The following is an 18,538-nucleotide window of genomic DNA, read 5'->3' as shown; positions in this document are numbered from 1 at the left end:
TATTGTTTATCTATTTTCTATTGTTATCTAACCTTTTTTTTTTCATTTGACATCGTCTTGTAATTTATTTTCATATACGTATTTTCCTGTTGTGTATCTTCAATTTCATCGTTTTTAAAGGTGTGCTTTCAAACTTGTAAACACACAAACTATATATGTGTGTAAACATGCTTTCGCATATTTTTTTGATCGGCATTTCTCTACCATCAAATTTTCCATCGAATCGAGGACTTGCGAGGGAGCTCTGCTACGGGTAGTTACGTCAACGGCCTTCACTAGGAGGGCATATGAAGGGCAAATGATGTGGACACAATATAGAGTGAAACAACAAAAGGTGCTCATGTTAGTAAAGTTGTTTGCGGAGGTTCGTGCGTTCCACGATAAACTGAATACTTTTACCTAGTGTTACAATTCTCATCGATCTAACATAGGTTCCTCAGTTTATTTTACATGATACGAAGGAAATGCGAGATAATATTCTGACACAAACCAAGGCGACAATGTCATGACTAGATGGAGAGGGGTCGGTGCAACAACTTCTTCCAATACAACATGTTAGTCTATGACGTGAGATTTCATGGCATGATAACTTGAGTTTCGTTCTGCTTTGGACCAATAATATATTTTGAAATTTTGACTCTACTAATTCGATTTATAATTTTTTTATGTTTAGTTTAAGTTTTTAGTGCTTAATTTTCATTTGTTATTATTGTAGATGTTGAAAATTATCGTTACTGCGAAAATAAAAATCTTAAACAATTTAGATACGGTGGAAACACACACAACATATCTAGTTTTTATTTTAATTATATAACAATCACTGAACTACTTTAATAACTAATAAGAACATATAAATTGAAGAGATTCAAATAACTCACATTCAACCACACTATTTGAATATTCACTCCGGTTGACAGTCTTCAAGTTCTTCAAGATCCTCGCATTCTTTGTTAACAGATCTGCACCAATTCTTCTGAGTCATTCTCCATATGCACAAAGACCATGGCATAAGCCAACTCTCTTACCCCACAATCACTCCGACAAGGCGTAAGAATAATTTTCGCTCTTTCGAGAAGTGAAATAGACGTATTCTCTCAAACTAAAGAGTGTTACAATCAAAACTATGTTTGTGAGCTCGTAGTCAAATATCATATTTACATGGACCAAATAACTCAAAGCTAGATGAACACGAGCGAGAACATGGACATTGTTACCTCTCTTCTTTCGTTTAATCAAATCTCGGTGATATTCCACTAAAATCCCAAGACTGAACCTTTCGAAGTTATCAGAATTATATTTACTAGATCATTTAGATAAAGTGTCTATTTATATACTAGTACGTAGAGTCTACTCTCCAGGTTTAGCTCGTGACATGAAATGGTCAAATATAGCGTTACACTCTCGAATCACTTATGAACCATGAGTTTCACTGGTTCCCCAGCGAAAGATTCATTTGTCGCTCATAGTAAAAATGTGCACGCAATATATCAGTTCTGGAATTGACTATCATGTGAGTGAACATTGATTCTCTTTATTAAGAGCTTGATTTCACTTTTGATGTTTCCCTTCCTTCACTATCTTACCTTGGTTTCCCAAAACTCATTAAAATAAAAGAACACTACATAAAGTATGTGCAAAAATACACAAAATTTAAAAATTATATGAAAAGTATTGAATTTTTTTTAGAACGCCCTTAAAACACCTGAATCTATAAAACAAATTTCTCACCTTCTCATTAAGAAAAAAAAAACCTATCATCTTCTATCACTCACCAAATTCAAAAAATAAAAGAAAAAACACTTTGCGGTCGCCGAGAAGCACTTCAACCACCACCAACGACATTAAGAAGAAAAAAGAAAAGAGAAAGGTTAGTTGAGTTTGAGATGAGAATTGAATTTTGTAGGTTTTTAATGATAAATTTAACATGTGATGGTTGTTTAGTTTGTTAGTAATTTAAAAGAACGAAATAACAAAATTTGTTGATTTGTTTTGCGATTTCATTGGCCTAGGTTTGCATAAGATATTTGCCAGATTTTTCAAAATTTTGGGTGAAGTCTATAGGGGCTTACTACTGTGGTACCCACCGCACCACGTCGTAACACCGCAACACACTGAAATACACAACGTCACACTGCAACATGGCACAAAATATTATGGTTAGTTATCTTTATATATTGTTCGTCATTTTACGAAATTTCCTATAAAAATGTTAAATCTTACTTCTTTCATCACTATATACTTTGAAAACATGTAATAAAACTTTATATCACAACAAAATAAAATATTATCATTGCAAAAGAGATCTTCATGTTCAAAATCACTCGAAATTTAATAAAGATATGAGAAACCTTGGAAAACCTAGATTTAACTAGTTTTCGAAAAATGATGAGAGGAATGCGATGAGAGGGGAACGACTTGGGAGATGAGACTAGTTAAAAATTAGATATAAGAGTATATTAATAAATAAAAAAACTATACATATTTTCTAAACTTTTATCATTTTGCATATAATTTTTGAAATTTGTACAATTTTATACATAATTTCTTAAATTTAATAATAAAAATTTGATTGACACAACCAAGTATCGCTTTCACCTATGCAAAAATTGCGTGATATATCGTGTTTTTAAAATTTATTAGTAGGTTGCAAACAATCATTCTTCTTGATGTAGCTGTATAGTCTACGTTGGGCTATATTTAACTTTGTTATTTACAGTTTCATTTATAAATAAATAAATAATCTGAAATAACTATTTACCGTTTAAAAAACACTAATTTTAAAGAATTTAAAACAAGGGTTGTCTAGCTATAGTCTTATTGAGACATCAAAATTGTGTTTTAGCCTCAAAGTATGGTTAATAATTGAAAAATTAGTCACTGTTATTGTTATCCAAATGGGCACATCATTTTTTTTTTTTTTTAAGGCAACTTTGCTCCAGTGGGGATTGAACCCACGACCTCCACATAAGAAGTGGTGTGGAATTACCACTAGGCTATCCTAGGTACCACGAAATGGGCACATCATTAAATTGGTTAATTTCCACTCCTATTATCACTCACGTAATTAAATTATTAACCAAAATTTAACAATAACATAATTGGCAAATTTCATATGGGTAAATTCCCATAAAATTCTCCTTGGCTGTTGTCGTTTGGGCTTGGCTCCAAAATAGCCCAAACCCAGCCCACCCAATCTATGTACTCCGACCAAAACCCCTCAAAGTAAAAGTAAAACCTTGCACACCTCTTGACGATGTTCTCCGACCAGTGACCACCGTCCCAGCCTCTTCTCATCGGTCGTAACGCAGGTAAGCTTTCATGACCGTCTCTTCAATATTCGAATCAAACACCCATTTTCTCCCACGGAAATGTATACCCTCGTACGGAAATGCAATATTGCCTCGAAACTTACTCCAAGGCCTTACAAATCACTCCAAGCCCTTCTCTGCTCCACCGCCGATTTCCTAACCACCCAACACAACATCTCTCCGGAGACAGCCCTGAAAGTCTCTCCATCCATTTCCCACCCCGACAGAGCCGACACCGCGCTCAGGTACCTGAAACAAGCCGGGTTCTCATCGCCCCAGATCGACCATATGCTCAACAAAAAGCCGCGAGTCCTCAACACGAGCCCCGAGAAGATGAAGGAAAAGCTCGACTTGTTCCAGGAAAAAGGGTTCTCGGCCCCGGAAGCCATAGATATCATCTCCAGGAATCCGAGGCTTCTGCACCGGAGCTCGGAGAACCGGATCGGACCGGCCGTGGACGCCCTGAAGGCCGCTCTCGGCACCACCGAAGCCGCGTGCAGAGTGTTGAGGAGGCATGCCCGGTTCCTCGAGAGGGACCCGAAAAAGACCATGGTCCCGAACATGGAGTTCTTCAAGGAGCGGTGCCGGCTGAGCTCCGGCGAGATCGCCGCCTACATCGCGTGCTTCCCAAGGCTGTTTCTTCTCCCGCTCGAGAGCTTGGCCGCGGCCGCGAGGAAGGTCGACGAGATGGGATTACCATGGAGCCGTAAAATGTACTTCCACGCGATCCGCGTCGTGTGTTTGCTCTCGGAAGACAACTTCGAGAGCAAGACCAGGCTCTTCAAGGGACTAGGTATATATATACTACGATGACATTTTGGAAACTACCATTAATAATACAATAATACAGTGATTTAGCTAAATAGTCAATGATTTCGAAGAAAGAAAAAAAATTCGACCCTAAGACATTTGTTTTTAAAGTGATAGATTATTTATAATAAACTCTTTGACAATTTTGTATAATTTTTCCTTAATAATAATGTCGTAATTTAAATAGGTTTCTGTGACGATGAGGTGATGCGGATTTTCAACCGGTGCCCGGTAATTTTCTGTAGCTCGGAGAAGACGATAAGAGAGACGGTGGAAGCGTTGGTGCTCTACAGAAGAGGCGATGCGTCGATCGTCGTGGAGAGCACCGAGCTGCTCGGTTACAGTCTGGAGAAGAGGATAAAGCCTCGCCTTCAAGTCTTGGAGATTCTCGAGAAGAGAGGCCTTTTGTCGCCGGAGAAGTTGCCGGCGCTTTCTTCGATCCTGAATTGTACCAACCTCAAGTTCTTCCAAAACTACGTGCTTGGCAATTCCGAGGCTCTCGGGCACGACTGTGTGCTTGGCATCACCGAGGCGTTGGGCGGGAAAAAGTGATTGTATTTATGTATGAATGTGTTTTGTTTTGGGTAGATCGTAAAGAAGAGTGGATGAGATCAGTTAAACCCAAAGCCATTATCATTACTATGAATCTTCTAATCCAGTTTTGACTTCTACTTGCTGTGTATTATTCTACACAGGAAACGATCTGTGATTGTTCAGCCTGTATATATGAGGTTGAATATTAAAAAAAAAAAAAAAAAAAAAAAACTGGTGTGGTCTAATTGAAACATTAAAATAGCCGAAAATCAATACGAAATCGATCACGGTGGGACTCGAACCCACAATCTCCCGCTCCGGAGGCGAGCGCCTTATCCATTAGGCCACGCGATCTTTCTTGGTAAGTTAATTTAAAAGTTAGTTCATTATACTCATTTTGTATCTTAATTGTTCACAATCATTATTCTTCATCTATTTATAATTAGAGAAGAGTTCTCTTATCAGCATTTATTAGTTTTTTGAAAGAAAAAAAAAACATTAATCTCTTTTTTTAATGAATAGTGATTGGAGCTTATTATTTAATTGTACATACATACATAAATTAAAAACGCATTTAATTTAAAATTAGCTTTACTAAAAACAAAAATAAATTATCTACATGTAAAAGTAAATTGTCACTCTTGTGTCTTTATTAATAGCTTCATGTATATATAGTTTCACAATTCTTCAACTTCTAAAATTATGTAATTAGCATTAAATGTCTTCTGCCCAAATTAAATTATGAAAAGAAATCTCAAATTTATTTACTCTTTCCACCACTTTCCTCATTATTGAATAGCTCTCTTGTATTTTGTTTTCGTGTGCGTCGATTTTCCCTTGTAGCCACAAAACAAACAATAAACTCAATTCCACGTCATCATGATCATAAAGGTCTCATAAACTATATTTCAAATCCAACCGACCTTCAAGTTCAACTTGAAATTATTTAATTCGCTTTAAGAGCAACGATCCTAGATCTTGATTGTGACTACCCTCATAGTTGACCAAATTAAAAAGATAAAATATGCTTCTTCCAAATTGTTATCGAATGACTATTTCTGACATTTTAGTAACTATATTTAAAAAATATATAATTTAAATTATTAATAGATAATGCTTTGATTTTTATCAAACGATTATAAATGTATTCTTAATCAACTCTATCACCAAAACATAAAATATATTTGCCAATTTGAATAAACTAATAATTAAAAAAAAAATTGAACTATTAAAACACTCAAACAAAGGTTAAAATATAATAAAATGGTTAGGATTTAATTAGGCTAATTTATAAATAAAAAAATCAGTTGAATAATAAATTTAACTAATAAAAGTTCGGTTAAAATTAGTTAACCATATTTATATAACATTAATGGAAGTATACTTTTGCGCCGGCCAATCAAAAAGAAAAATAAAAAATAAATTTAAGACAGTGATACATTTTATTTACATGTCTCATGTTAAGTATTAGTTTTTATTTTAATTTTAAAATATTTGACTTTTCTATTGATAGTGTCACAATGTTCATATGTAAAAGGCTACAATGCAGTTTGAAAAAATGGAATAAAATGCTGTAATGTAATTCATGCTATTTCTATCTACAAATATAAATATTACTGTAACTGAAATTATGATATAATACCTGTTATTAATTTTTTTTGGTAGTGAAAGTCCCTCAGAGTGGTTCATTTGTCAAAGTCCGAAGACATGAAGTCGAAGATCATGAAACAGATTTCTCTACTCCTTTCAAAAAGAAAAGAAAAAAGTCCAACTATTACCGGCCGATTTACGCACACAGACAGTTCATAGCCCTCCGATTCACTCAGTCAAAATATCTACGAGCATATCAGTGTCCACGTGTCCGAAGAACTCACACTTAGTGTTTCGGTTAGGCTAAAATGACACAAGGATAAATAGTGATAAGAATAATAATCACCGTGAATCGCACGCGGGGTATTTGGCAGCTAAAATAAGGCGCACCAAAACCCAGCCCATCGTCACTCGGAGACAGCTAGCTTTCAAATTTCAACCACATTTTAAATCCATCAACGGCTCCGATCTCTCCACGTGTCCCACCCAACAATCCTCGCTTTTTTCATTTGCTTATGTCCAATAATCAATGTCCCTCGCTGCTCTTTTAGAACAACCAACGTACAGAGGAAATCTAGAAAGAGAGAGAGAGAGAGATAGAGAGAAGAAGAAGAGAGAGAAGCTCGGTGCTCGTTTTTTTCTTTTTCTTTTCCTTTTCCATAATTCCTCAATTACTGGTCAACATTCGTCTTCGCTGCGACGAAATCAGCCGGATCCGGCGTCGTTCAGTCTCGCCGGAGCAAATCTCGCCGCCGATCTTCCATTGTCGGTAAGTAAGAGCTGAAAAACCACTTTTAGGGTTTCGATTAGGCTTTTTTGGAGGCGTGATTCGTTTGGATCGGGCGAGATCGAAAATGGCGCCGACGACGATCCGAAAGGCGATCGGGGCGGTGAAGGACCAGACGAGCATCGGTCTCGCGAAGGTCGCGAGCAACATGGCGCCGGAGCTGGAGGTGGCGATCGTGAAGGCGACGAGCCACGATGACGATCCCGCCGGCGAGAAGTACATCCGCGAGATCCTCAACCTCACATCGTATTCCCGGGGATACGTATCCGCCGCAGTCAGCGCCGTGTCGAAGCGGCTCGGAAAGACCAGGGACTGGATCGTGGCTCTGAAAGCCCTAACCCTAATTCATCGCCTCCTCAGCGACGGAGATCCGCTTTTCCGAGAAGAGTTCCTCTACGCCACACGGCGAGGGACGAGGCTCCTCAACCTCACCGATTTCAGGGACGAGGCTCACTCCAGCTCGTGGGACCACTCCGCCTTCGTAAGGACCTACGCTTTGTATCTTGATCAGCGCCTCGAGATGCTCTCTTTCGAGAGGAAGAACGGCGGAGGCGGCAGCGGAGAAGATCGGCTCCGATCTCCACCGCGGAGGCCAAACGAGTACGAGTACGGTGATTACGGAGGCTCAAGAAACGGCGATTACGGAGGCTCAAGAAACGGAGATTTCGGAGGAATGAGGCGATCGAGATCCTACGGCGATGTCGGAGAGTCTTCGGGACAGAGAGCCGAGGAAGGCAAGAAAGCGAACGTGACTCCGCTCCGGGAAATGAAGCCGGAGAAGATCTTCACGAAGATGGGGCATATGCAGAGGCTTCTCGACCGATTCTTATCCTGCCGGCCGACGGGTCTGGCAAAGAACAACCGCCTCGTCCTCATCGCTCTCTACCCGATCGTCAGGGAAAGCTTCCAGCTCTACGCCGACGTCTGCGAAGTCCTGGCCGTGCTTCTCGACAAGTTCTTCGACATGGAGTACCCGGACTGCGTCAAGACCTTCGAGGCCTACGCGAGCTCTGCCAAGCAGATCGACGAGCTCGTCGCGCTCTACAGCTGGTGCAAGGAGACCGGTGTCGCCCGCTCCTCGGAGTACCCCGAAGTTCAGAAGATCACCGGGAAGCTCTTGGAGACCCTGGAAGAGTTCGTACGAGACCGATCAAAAAGACCCAAAAGCCCTGAGAAACGAGAAGCTCTCCCGGCCCCGCCATTGCCAGAGGAAGACGAGGCCGAGCCGATCCAGGACATGAACGAGATTCGAGCCCTCCCGGCCCCGGAGACTCAGGCCCCGCCTCCGCCGCCGGAGCCAGCCCCGAAACCCCAGGCTCCCCCGCCGGACCTGGTCGACCTCAGGGAAGACCCGGCCGCCGGAGACGCTCAGGGGAACCAGCTGGCATTAGCCCTCTTCGCGGGCCCCGCGGCGAACGGGAACGGGTCGTGGGAGGCGTTTCCCTCTGGCGGGGGATCGTCGGAGGTGACGTCGGCGTGGCAGAATCCGGCGGCGGAGGTCGGGAAGGCGGACTGGGAGCTAGCTCTGGTTGAGACGGCGAGCAATTTGGGGAGGCAAAAAGCGGAGATGGGCGGCGGAATCGATCCTTTACTGCTGAACGGGATGTACGACCAAGGAGCGGTGAGACAGCACACGAGCGCCGCCCAAATGGGCGGCGGGAGCGCCAGCAGCGTGGCGGTGGCGGTGGCCGGAAGAGGAGGCACCGGAGTTTTGGCGCTCCCGGCGCCGGACGGGACGGTGGTGGCGGTGAACTCGGACCCGTTTGCAGCGTCGATCGGAGTTCCTCCGCCGGCGTATGTCCAGATGGCGGATATGGAGAAGAAGCAAGGAATGCTGGTACAGGAGCAAGTTGTGTGGCAGCAATACGCCCGGGAAGGAATGCAAGGCCAATCGAGCTTGACCAAGATCAATGGAGTCGGGTACAACAATGCGCTGCCTCAAGCTCCGTTCTATCACCAACAACAACAGCCCTACGGAATGCCTCCTCCGGGTTATTACCACGCTCCTTATTGATTTTTTTTTTTTTAAGAAATAATTTTTGTATCTTACTTGAATTTGGAAATGTGGGAGGGCGAAGAGACTTTCATATAGCTTTGGAGGAGGAATTTTATTTTATTTTTTGTTGTTTTTTTGTCCTCGTGTCCTTTGATTTGTGTAATATTGTAATGTTGTTGTTCCATATAGTTATTTGTTTTCTAAAGTCGAACTTTGAGCTGATTATATATTCTTCTCTTTGTTCTACATGATTTCATTTACATGCCTTGTTTCAGATCATTTTGTTGATGTTTGTATTTCTGTTGTTTCGGGTTGTGAATTGTCTGTCAAACTGGGTTGACTTGGATTTTCCGTCCAAGATTGAAAAATAGGCAGTTGAATAATTGCACCGTGGCACGAGTTGGAACTGATTTTCTAGCATTATTGATTTGTTATGTGACTTCGGCGTTGATAAAATTTATCTTTTGAAGTGCCTACGATGTTGAAATCCTTCTGCTGTGGATCGAATTATATGACGAGTTCAAATGGAATCCTTTTGAAGGGGAAAAGAATTTGTCAAAATTGATGACTAATCAAAAGACGAACAATTGGATTTGGAAGTTTGTTCTCTTCCAATAACGCGGAAGATTACCAATTATTACTTATCAAGATTAATTCTCATCAAAATAGCTTTGGTAATAAACATCGTAGTGGGTATCTATTTGTCTGACTATATGTGCTATGCAGTTTTTTTTTTTTTTTTTTTTCTCAAATGGCGTCTAGTGCTTGAACGTTTTATGTAACACCCGCTTTTCTTTTTCTATGATGGACTTTCGTATATAATATATTCCCATTCAAGGTGCTAATTCATTATATCACCTCCACTATACGAATTTGGAAGAGAGTATTGTCTGAGGAGTCATGTGTTAGGAAAATCACCTCCATTCAACTTCTTTATAGCCTTTAGGCCAAACATGGCCCACCCAAAACAATCTAAGAAACTGCAACATTCCATCTTCTATTTTTCACATATTTTATATTTGCCTTTTTGCTATTATTATTAACATTCCATCTTTTACTCTGCCTAACATTCTGTTTCTACACATGGGAACCTTATAGCTCTACCAAATAGTCTGCGTCACATGTTCATGCTTGTTTTTTTATGCTACAGTTCAATATCCAGTTAATGGTTTGAACTAATAAAGTTGATATCCAAGTGCTACAACATATCATTATTCACCTACAATTTAAAATGGTGATTGATACTGGAAGAGGCAGTGAAGCCACATTAATAACTGGACGTTAAAGAAATATGGTACGAGTGTGACTCAACAATCAATTATGACGAGGTATTGGAAGATTCGTCTACATCAGAGCAGTTCCAAACCTTAATTGTGTACACATCAATATATATACTAAAAAAATTGCAGGTGCAAAATCTTGATTCCTAATATAAACATAAAGAAAATCGTGGATAGAACAAGCATGTTAAAGTATCTTAACCCTGAATCCTGATAATAGTTTGAAAAAAAAAAAAAAATCATATCAACCCTGTACTCTACTGTCCAATCATATCCCTAAAATTAAAAAATAAAAATAAAAAATAAAACTCAACCACTGGTGTGTTAAGCTCTGGAACAGAAGATTGAAATTCAAAACCCGCCCAAAGATTTTTCGACATTGATGGACTTAGGGCGATTGTTTCTTCTCGATATCGTAGAGCACACACACATCCGCTGCCGTCTTCCACTGAATTTTCACATCATACCAGATTAATAAAATCAATTGTTCAAACAAATTGTCTATTTAATGTATAAGCATCTACTATTTACCTGAATGACATTAACAGCTTGCTTCACACCCCATCCAAATAAGCTCAGCCCAATCAGTAAGCAAAGAAGCACGTCCTGTTTTGCCGAGCTTATCAAAACCTGATACAAAAACAGAACATAGACAAAAACGTCTCAAATTCGTCTTTCACATCATCACCACCAAGGAACTTTAGACAATGTGATGTATTGACCATATTACCTGAACCAATCTCTCGTCTCGGTTTTCAGCCAGAAGAAACAGCAGTATGTAAAGAACCTGCCGAGCAACATTGACCAACGAAATTTTGAAAATGGATTGAAACTCATATGGATAATAATAGTAATAGTAAAAAAATAATAATAATAATGATAAAGTTCAATGAAATCACCTCGCACGCCACACAGCAGTAACCCATGAATATTCGGTTTGTGTAATATAACCTAAATAGCCGACTAGTGCTGTCTTTTACGTCTTTATGACTAGCCTTGCCTGACAAGTTAGTACTGCCAAAAAAAAAAAATTTGAAATCACACAAACTACAATTCAGCCTCTTCGCAATGATTTTTAGAGTGCAAATGAATGTAACAAAACATACCTGACCATCTGGAACCAGTGGCTGCCAATATCTAGGGCTAGAAGAATGAGGAGAACCCCAAAATTGCTGCGTTTTGACACCCGAAAAACAATTATGACCTCAGAGACTATATGGAATTTCGATGAAGATGAAAAGTTTCGCGATTGTAAAAATTTACCGGTACGCTTGAGCAAGAGTTAACAATAGACAAGCGGTGCTGATTCTGCAATACAAAGCATCTAAGTTCAAAACCTCAAGTTCATCGTTCATAAACACCAACTATTTAAATAAGTATATCACCTGTCCGTGACCATGTCTAATACGGCTCCAAAGGTAGAGACTGAAACAGCAAAGAGAGAATAAAATTTTAAGCTCGACCTTTACATACAATCTTAGTTGACCATAGATTTGGTGAGCTGTATGTTTCAAAGTAATGTTAAATAACACAATACCTTGGTTGAACCTGCGGGCACACCAACCATCTACGCCATCACAGACAAAGCTGGAAAGAAAGAAAAAAAAAATTTATTTAATTAAAAAAATCAAACTCAAAAGATTTGCTCACGACGAGTTCATACTTACCTGAGAAAATATAGGATAGAGCAGATCTTCTTGTTGGAGAAGCTTATGTAAAAGGCGACACAATTTAAGAGAATTCTTGTGTACCCTGTGTCCAATATGCATAGTGATATTGAATTCCATAAGAAGAATTTTAAGGAATGAATTAATGGAAGCCATATGTTCTATGCCAAGTATTAGGTAGTAAAAAATAAAGGGGTTTCATTCATAGCATGTGCAAAAATTTAATGTTTTCTTCTCTAAACACTGCAATTTTATGCATTAAATCAGTCGAGGAGATATTAATCAATACCCACCAACAAGATTGGGAATGTAGAGATACACAGATAGTTTTGAGAGCCTTTTCGGCTCTGCCACGGAATTCCTCGGCATTGAGACTTCCTCTATACGCTCAGAGACTGCATGAGAGAAGGAAAAAAAGTCAACTCTAATGCAAACAACTAAACCAATGGTATCATTATCAAGACAAAGATTTTTTTGGTTTGGTATAACGATCACAATATGTTCGACGATTTGACTCACAGAAAAAAAAAATCCTAGTGTTTAGGAAACTCCCAATTAAGAACAAATTCGCAAACTTTATCCAAATTTAGAAACAACAGTTAGTGTGTGAGTGAATTACGAGATGGGTAATAATCAAAGAGATTGGAACCGAACGAGAAGTGCCCACCAAATATAGGAAGCGACGAGTATAGCGAATTATCCACGCAACCCTAAAAAACCCTGAAATTTGATTGGTACAGAGTCTTACTCTAAAAACCCAGGAACGAGAAACTCTCGGCAATCGAAAAACAATATTTATAGTTGACGAAGACGAGTATAAGCAAACTGTATCTCGCTTTCTCATTTCATTCAGCTGGTGTTTCAGGGGTACTTTTGTCTTTTGACTCGTTTAAATCGAAATCAAAGGTTAGTTTAAATTGAGGATCCTTCTCGATTTGATTTTGAGATGGCCATATATATTCTTGTAAAGAGATTATTATAGTAAATGCTAAATTAGCAAAAATCTTAGAAAAATTTGGCATTAGTTGTCCATAATTTTAGATTATAGACTTTTATACCATTTTAATATTTTTATGATTACGCTCTTATTTATATATAATTTTAAGTCTATCGATAAAAAATTGTGGTAATCGTATCTAAATCCCGAAATTTTAAGTGTGTACATAAAATTGGTAAAAGAAAAACATAACTTGAACAAAAAATTCTCAGTGATACATAGTATAATCTAGTTGATAATTCAACACCACATCCAAAATGGAAATTATGGGTTCAGTCTCCACTGACACCAAAAGTTGTCATTGAAAAAAAAAAATTCCTCAAATTCTTAAAATTAAAGATTTCATACCAAACAATAAAAAAAATGAAAAATTTCATTATCGTAGTTATGTATATGAGAGTTGTAAGTGGTTAGCCAATTTGAAGAGCTAATTACATTAGTAGTCAGATTTGAATATTAAAATAAAGGAAAGATCTCCCTCCAAATTTTATCAATAATTCTATGACATAAAAAGATATAAGTCGAGCAAGCACATTCTGAGTCTCGAGCTAAAGGTTCGAATGAGAAGACGAGAGAGCAAACAAAGAAGGCTCATGCAATAGAGATTCAAAGACAAATAGAACATAGAAATAGGTGACTTAAAAAAAAAGAAGTTATAATCATGGAGGAAATGGAGCTTTTTCGAAATAAAACATATCAAAATCAGAGTTATTTAAAGTTCATTATACTTTAATTCACTTGGTTTCGGCTTGCTATAACCACTATCTCTAAAGACCGGTGTATATGGGACGACTGTTTAAATTTATTTTTTTTTAGATTTTTTTAAAGGAAAATATGTTTTTTTAGATAATGAAAGGTAAACTATCTCTAAATTTGTTTAAATTACCACTATTTGGCTATTACTAACTGACAAATTTACGAAGGGTAAGATTTTAGGAAGACGGAAAAACGCGATAGGGAAAAACCTTTCAGGTTGAATTTTTACTCCTCGAAACGAATGTAAAAATAAATGATGCAAGCTTTTATAGAGTCCTTATTGTTATATGTAATTAGATCTAATGTATGGACTCAAATAAAGAAAACTAAAGCTAGAATAAATTAAAGTACATGTTGCAACTAGTCAACTAGCCAAAGTTTCATTTTATTAGGAACATAGTCAAACGGACCGAAGTTAATTAAATTAATTGTTCAGTTAGTTCAGCTAATTAACTTAACAGTTAATTTAATTAACTTCGGTCTGGTGGGGTATTTTTCAATAAAATGAAATTTGAGTTATTTTTAAATTAGGATGAGTTGTTGAGCTACTGGCCTAATTACCTCTTTAAAAAATATCTTAAATGAGCATAACTCCAAACTATTAAAAAATAACAAAGAAAAATAAAACGGAAATTTCAATTTTACGAGACTTTATGCAGTTGGCTGAAAAATGAATGAAATCACAGCAACAGTCTAACTAAGATAATGTATTTCCGACACGTCGGTCGGAAATGTTAGAAATGATAGATCTTTTTGGGATTATAATGCAGTTCATTTATATCATTCTGGACTCGCATTCTTCTGAAGAGCTCGTTCTGCGAAAAATCTATTTTCGTAACATAGTTGTAAGTCAAGGGATCCGACTGAATTGTAACTTATTTTTTGACGCCATGAAATCCTCTTATATGCCCTCAATGTTTTCGAGTTTTATTTACTTTACCATAAACAATTTGTAACAAAAATCTTAAACTTTTCATCACAAAAGCACTATTATTGGGAAGGAGAGAAGCCAAGGCAGAGGCTGAAAATAAAGCCAACAAGCTCCACCATATAAGGGCGACTTTCACGACTTTTTACCAGAAACACAGAAGATATTCGGAGTCTCAACCGTTTAATCGTGGTGGTTTTACGGTGTATGCCGTGTTGTATGCATTCTACAGAAAAATCGTAATACAACTAAACATATCAGCATTAGTGATTAAGAACCTCTATGCAGCCAGTTCTTCCATTAAGCTCTTTTTTCTTATCTAACTAACATCCAACATGTATTTTTATCTTATCATTACTGTATCGAAGGCACAAACATGTTGACCAAACAATTACATGTGACCGTGTCTGCATGGAATCTGGTTGCACCTGCAAACAATGAAAACTCCTTATCCGAGTCAAAGTGGGACTAACCTGTCAATGTTCTTTTTTTCACACTCTCAACACTCCAAACGCCCAACAATAAAACAAATCAAAGTCAAAGTGATTTACAATTTATACACCCAAAAGTCAACAAGATCTGGCGCATAATTTGAAAGAGTGAAGTACAAAAAATGCTCCAAAAATGGGAAAACTTGACAGTTGAAAACTATCCCAAAGCTCGGAATGTACATTCTCAGTTTGATCCTCAGAGGACGCCAATACATAATAAAAAAAACACTTACATACAACCAACTCACACTGGATTGGATCGGATTTGATTTCAACACTCACTCTCTCAAATCACAAAGGAACACCCACCGGGTTTGTCCCGGCTTCCCTTTTATACCAAACCAAAAAAAGAAAAAAAAAAAAAAACATTACACTTGACATTTACAAAACACAATTTTTTTTTCTCCTTCCAATTTAATCTCTACCACGAAACTAAGCTACACCGTCAAACTCAATCGCTGAGAATGACGTCGCGTGCTATGCTCATCAACGGCTCGAGCGACTCCGGCGCGAACTTCCTCGCAAACAAGAACGGGTCGTGCCTCTTCTTCGCACCCCCTTTTTCTTCCTCCTTCGGGAGGACCGGAGTCTCACTAGAAGCGCCAGAGATCTCCGGCGACGACGACGAGGACGACAACGGAGACAACAGGTCGGGGAAGTACTCGTCTCCGTATCTGGGCCGAGCAGCCCGGAGGCCCAATATGAGCTCGGGGCCCACTTCTTGGGCCTCGTAGGTCCGCGGATGCCCATCTTCCCGGCCCGTCCAGTCCACGTGGGTCAGCGTGGCCCGAACGCACCCGTTCGGGTCGTACTTGTTGAGCAAAGTCGGAAAGTAATTCTCCTCGGGGTAGCAATTCTCGGGGGTCACGCACGGGAGCGAGTATTTCGCCCACAGCTTCCGGTCCCGAACCACGACCCGGGCGTGCTTCCTCGTCAGAGCCCAGAACTGCGACCCGATCCGAAAGTCCTCGAGCCTCGACTCGGGCAGCATCGCCTCGGGCCCCCGCGCGGCCCACCTGTCGTAGCTCCCGATCTCGTTCTCGAGGATCTCGATGAAGCTCTTCCTCGACCGCGCGAGCGTCGACCACGTGAAGCGGAAAGAGCGCAACGGGACGCACGAGGGCGAGAGCAGAGCGAAGACGGCGTTCGCGGGGTCGTCGAGGAGCGCGTGGGCGAGGAGCCGCCGGGCCGCCGCGCTGAGGGACGGCGAGAGCCTCTGCGTGGGCTCGGACCGGATCGTCCGGCCGGAGAACACGCCGGAGAACGGCGGGTCGTAGACTCCGGCGGGGTCGGCGTGGACGTAGATGTTGTAGAGGCTCTCGTTCGCCCCGGCGAAGAATAGCTCCCAGAGGGGCGCGAAGGGGAGCGGAGCGGTGGTGAGGAACATGAAAGCGACCTTCCTCGGGGCGGTCCGGGGGATCGGGCGAGAGTTGACACGCGAGGCGGCTCGGAGGAGAGACTCGTCGTCCTCCGGGAACGGGATCGAGATCGGAGGAGGATCGGAGTTTCGGGGAGCTGTGACGGTGGTGGTGGGGCTTGTGACGGTGAAGACGACGGCCAAGGGCAAGCAGAGAAGGACGGCACAGATGAGGGACACCGGAGTTGGTGACAGCATTGCTTTCTTTGCTCTTTTCGGACGAGCTGTTTGGGAAGTGAGTGAGTGAGTGAGTGAGAAGGGTTTTTTCGGTGGACACTGGTTTAATTTATACACGAAGAAGATGAAGATGAAGATATACAGAGTTCGAATCAGATGAAGAAAGCTAATACACCTTCTCTCATCTTTGATTTTGGTCCTTACAAGTCGGTTCAATTACCACTACTATAGCTCATCTGGGAATTTTTTTTTTTTTTTTTTTACAAACAATTTTTCTTCACCTTTCGCCTTCGTCAGTCAATCTCAATCTACAAGAAATAATGGGGGAAAATAGTGTAAAAAGTTATAGCTTTCAGACGGATTCGTTTCAGCATTGCTTTAGAGATTTTCATTTTTCAAGTTTTTTTTTTTTTTGGCTCGTGGTACATATTACATTTTAGGAACAGAAATGATCTGATTAATACGCATGAAATCGAACAGAAATGATCTAAAGGTTAATCAAGAAGAAGAAAAAATAACATTAAGACGGGAAAGACCAGAAAAAGCATGAACCCTAACAAGTTCGGATTTTGAGCTCAGAAGCAAAGTTCTTTATCAAATTTCGAGCTTAAACAAAAAATTACGAGACTTACAGATTCTCAAGCGAAAAAAGACCAAGCGAGTCTGCAAAAACCCCTATTCCGACAAAACGACGAAACCGGAAGCATTTCCAAACCCGTTTCTTATCCGAATAGAGAAAAACGACGCCGTTTGGGAACCCTCAAAAATTGGCCTGTGAGTGCAGAGAGTGACTGATTATGAGGAAAACGGAGAGAGATCGGAGAGAGTGGGGATTTGGTGGGAAATGAGAAGGGGTTTTGGTTCCCAAGGCTTGAGAAGATGAACGGCTCAGATTCATCGGAATTTTAATGTTATCTTATTACCAAAAAGAGCACGAACATATCCTCTGTGAGATTAACTAATTAATAAAAAAATTGAGATCATGATGTCGAGTTACTTTTGCTTTGTAAATAGAATCGGATTTCGGTGGGGGTAGATATTATTTATTTTTATTTTTTTTATCAAACAGTTGTTGTGGCCTGTGGGGGTATATTTAATTGTATAATGACTGATTTCAGTGCATTGCACGAGCGATTCTCAGCCGTTGGATTAACGCGGATGAGATTGCACAGAGATTCCGTGCCACTTGATGGCACTTTATCGGGGTGCGTCTTGGACTTTCGAGATTGGTCGTTGAAAATTGATATTGACAAAGCAGTTCTATTTGTTGTGTTGGATATGATCATATGAGTATCTATTCTAACTAAACAGCGAGTCAGTTTTGCTCTAAAAAAAAAATTTAAACAAATTAAATTCCAAACAGTCAGTGTACACATGGACATCATGCACGTTTTGTGGGCCACGTTTTGGTGTCGTTTTTGCTTTTTGTGGACCGTGACACGTCATCCGTGTTTTGGGCTAGGCCCTGGACTTTCTTCTTTGGTCCACCGTGGAGGAAAGAATTTTATTTTTTTATATATATATATAATATATATTTGTATATGAGCTTTATTTGGTAGAAATTAGTTACTAATTAAGGCTAGTTATTTAGATGATATACTAGTTCATGAAATGTCAAACGCTACGCTACAAGAAAATGATAACAAATTCAAATGATTATTTATTTCCTCTAGAAGATGCTATAAAAAGTTTTTTTTTTTTTTTCAACCGTAAATAAAAATAAAAGATCTTTTCAAATATCTTTTTTTGGGTGTGTTGATCAATGCGAATATATAGGGAAGTATTTAGGCGAATTTAACT

At 39.6% G+C, this 18,538-nt stretch overlaps 4 protein-coding genes and 1 non-coding gene across 8 annotated transcripts; 2 read left to right on the top strand and 3 right to left on the bottom strand.

Annotated features, from left to right (window-relative positions):
- Window positions 1-3,244: 3,244 nt before the first annotated feature.
- LOC149391576 (uncharacterized) lies at window positions 3,245-4,789 on the top strand. The gene is made up of 2 exons (XM_089618801.1): window positions 3,245-4,101; window positions 4,306-4,789. The coding sequence occupies exons 1-2, from the start codon at window positions 3,369-3,371 to the stop codon at window positions 4,668-4,670; spliced, it is 1,098 nt and encodes a 365-aa protein (XP_089474927.1). The 5' UTR covers window positions 3,245-3,368; the 3' UTR covers window positions 4,671-4,789.
- Window positions 4,790-4,933: 144 nt separating this feature from the next.
- On the bottom strand, window positions 4,934-5,006 carry TRNAR-CCG (transfer RNA arginine (anticodon CCG)). Its single transcript has one exon. It is a non-coding gene; the product is annotated as a tRNA-Arg (tRNA).
- Window positions 5,007-6,779: 1,773 nt separating this feature from the next.
- On the top strand, window positions 6,780-9,304 carry LOC149391574 (ENTH/ANTH/VHS superfamily protein). Its single transcript, XM_089619107.1, has one exon. The coding sequence runs from the start codon at window positions 7,097-7,099 to the stop codon at window positions 9,041-9,043; it is 1,947 nt and encodes a 648-aa protein (XP_089475233.1). The 5' UTR covers window positions 6,780-7,096; the 3' UTR covers window positions 9,044-9,304.
- Window positions 9,305-10,428: 1,124 nt separating this feature from the next.
- Window positions 10,429-12,786, bottom strand: LOC149391573 (putative CDP-diacylglycerol--inositol 3-phosphatidyltransferase 2). Of its 3 annotated transcripts, none has more exons than XM_089620182.1 (11): window positions 12,721-12,786; window positions 12,266-12,367; window positions 11,973-12,057; window positions 11,843-11,892; window positions 11,691-11,730; window positions 11,569-11,613; window positions 11,412-11,477; window positions 11,205-11,319; window positions 11,036-11,092; window positions 10,837-10,935; window positions 10,429-10,753 (listed from the first exon to the last, which is right to left on the bottom strand). In XM_089620182.1, exons 2-11 carry the CDS (start codon window positions 12,339-12,341, stop codon window positions 10,694-10,696), a joined length of 693 nt encoding a protein of 230 aa, XP_089476308.1. In that variant the 5' UTR covers window positions 12,342-12,367; window positions 12,721-12,786; the 3' UTR covers window positions 10,429-10,693. The 3 variants fall into 3 exon arrangements, with proteins under 3 accessions (XP_089476308.1, XP_089476307.1, XP_089476306.1); XM_089620181.1 differs by having other exon boundaries at window positions 12,592-12,780; XM_089620180.1 differs by having other exon boundaries at window positions 12,640-12,779.
- A 2,481-nt stretch (window positions 12,787-15,267) lies between these two features.
- Window positions 15,268-17,792, bottom strand: LOC149391572 (Core-2/I-branching beta-1,6-N-acetylglucosaminyltransferase family protein). 2 transcript variants are annotated; one of them, XM_089620816.1, is made up of 3 exons: window positions 17,371-17,792; window positions 16,914-17,046; window positions 15,268-16,785 (listed from the first exon to the last, which is right to left on the bottom strand). In XM_089620816.1, the coding sequence occupies exons 2-3, from the start codon at window positions 16,921-16,923 to the stop codon at window positions 15,596-15,598; spliced, it is 1,200 nt and encodes a 399-aa protein (XP_089476942.1). In that variant the 5' UTR covers window positions 16,924-17,046; window positions 17,371-17,792; the 3' UTR covers window positions 15,268-15,595. The 2 variants fall into 2 exon arrangements, with proteins under 2 accessions (XP_089476942.1, XP_089476943.1); XM_089620817.1 differs by lacking the exon at window positions 16,914-17,046.
- Window positions 17,793-18,538: the final 746 nt, after the last annotated feature.

The sequence above is a fragment of the Urtica dioica genome, chromosome 7 (genome assembly GCF_054948205.1).
Source record: "Urtica dioica subsp. dioica isolate 48M chromosome 7, U.dioica_male_clone48M_v1_H2, whole genome shotgun sequence".
Classification (NCBI taxonomy): domain Eukaryota; kingdom Viridiplantae; phylum Streptophyta; class Magnoliopsida; order Rosales; family Urticaceae; genus Urtica; species Urtica dioica.
This window is presented reverse-complemented; position numbering and strand designations above follow the sequence as displayed.

Coding starts and splice junctions, on each gene's coding strand:
- LOC149391574 (XM_089619107.1), top strand. CDS start 7,097: ATGGCGCCGACGACGATCCGAAAGGCGATCGGGGCGGTGAAGGACCAG.
- LOC149391576 (XM_089618801.1), top strand. CDS start 3,369: ATGTATACCCTCGTACGGAAATGCAATATTGCCTCGAAACTTACTCCA. Junction 4,102..4,305: donor CAGGCTCTTCAAGGGACTAG/GTATATATATAC, acceptor TAATTTAAATAG/GTTTCTGTGACGATGAGGTG.
- LOC149391573 (XM_089620182.1), bottom strand. CDS start 12,341: ATGCCGAGGAATTCCGTGGCAGAGCCGAAAAGGCTCTCAAAACTATCT. Junction 11,731..11,842: donor TGCCCGCAGGTTCAACCAAG/GTATTGTGTTAT, acceptor TTGCTGTTTCAG/TCTCTACCTTTGGAGCCGTA. Junction 11,614..11,690: donor TTAGACATGGTCACGGACAG/GTGATATACTTA, acceptor TTTGTATTGCAG/AATCAGCACCGCTTGTCTAT.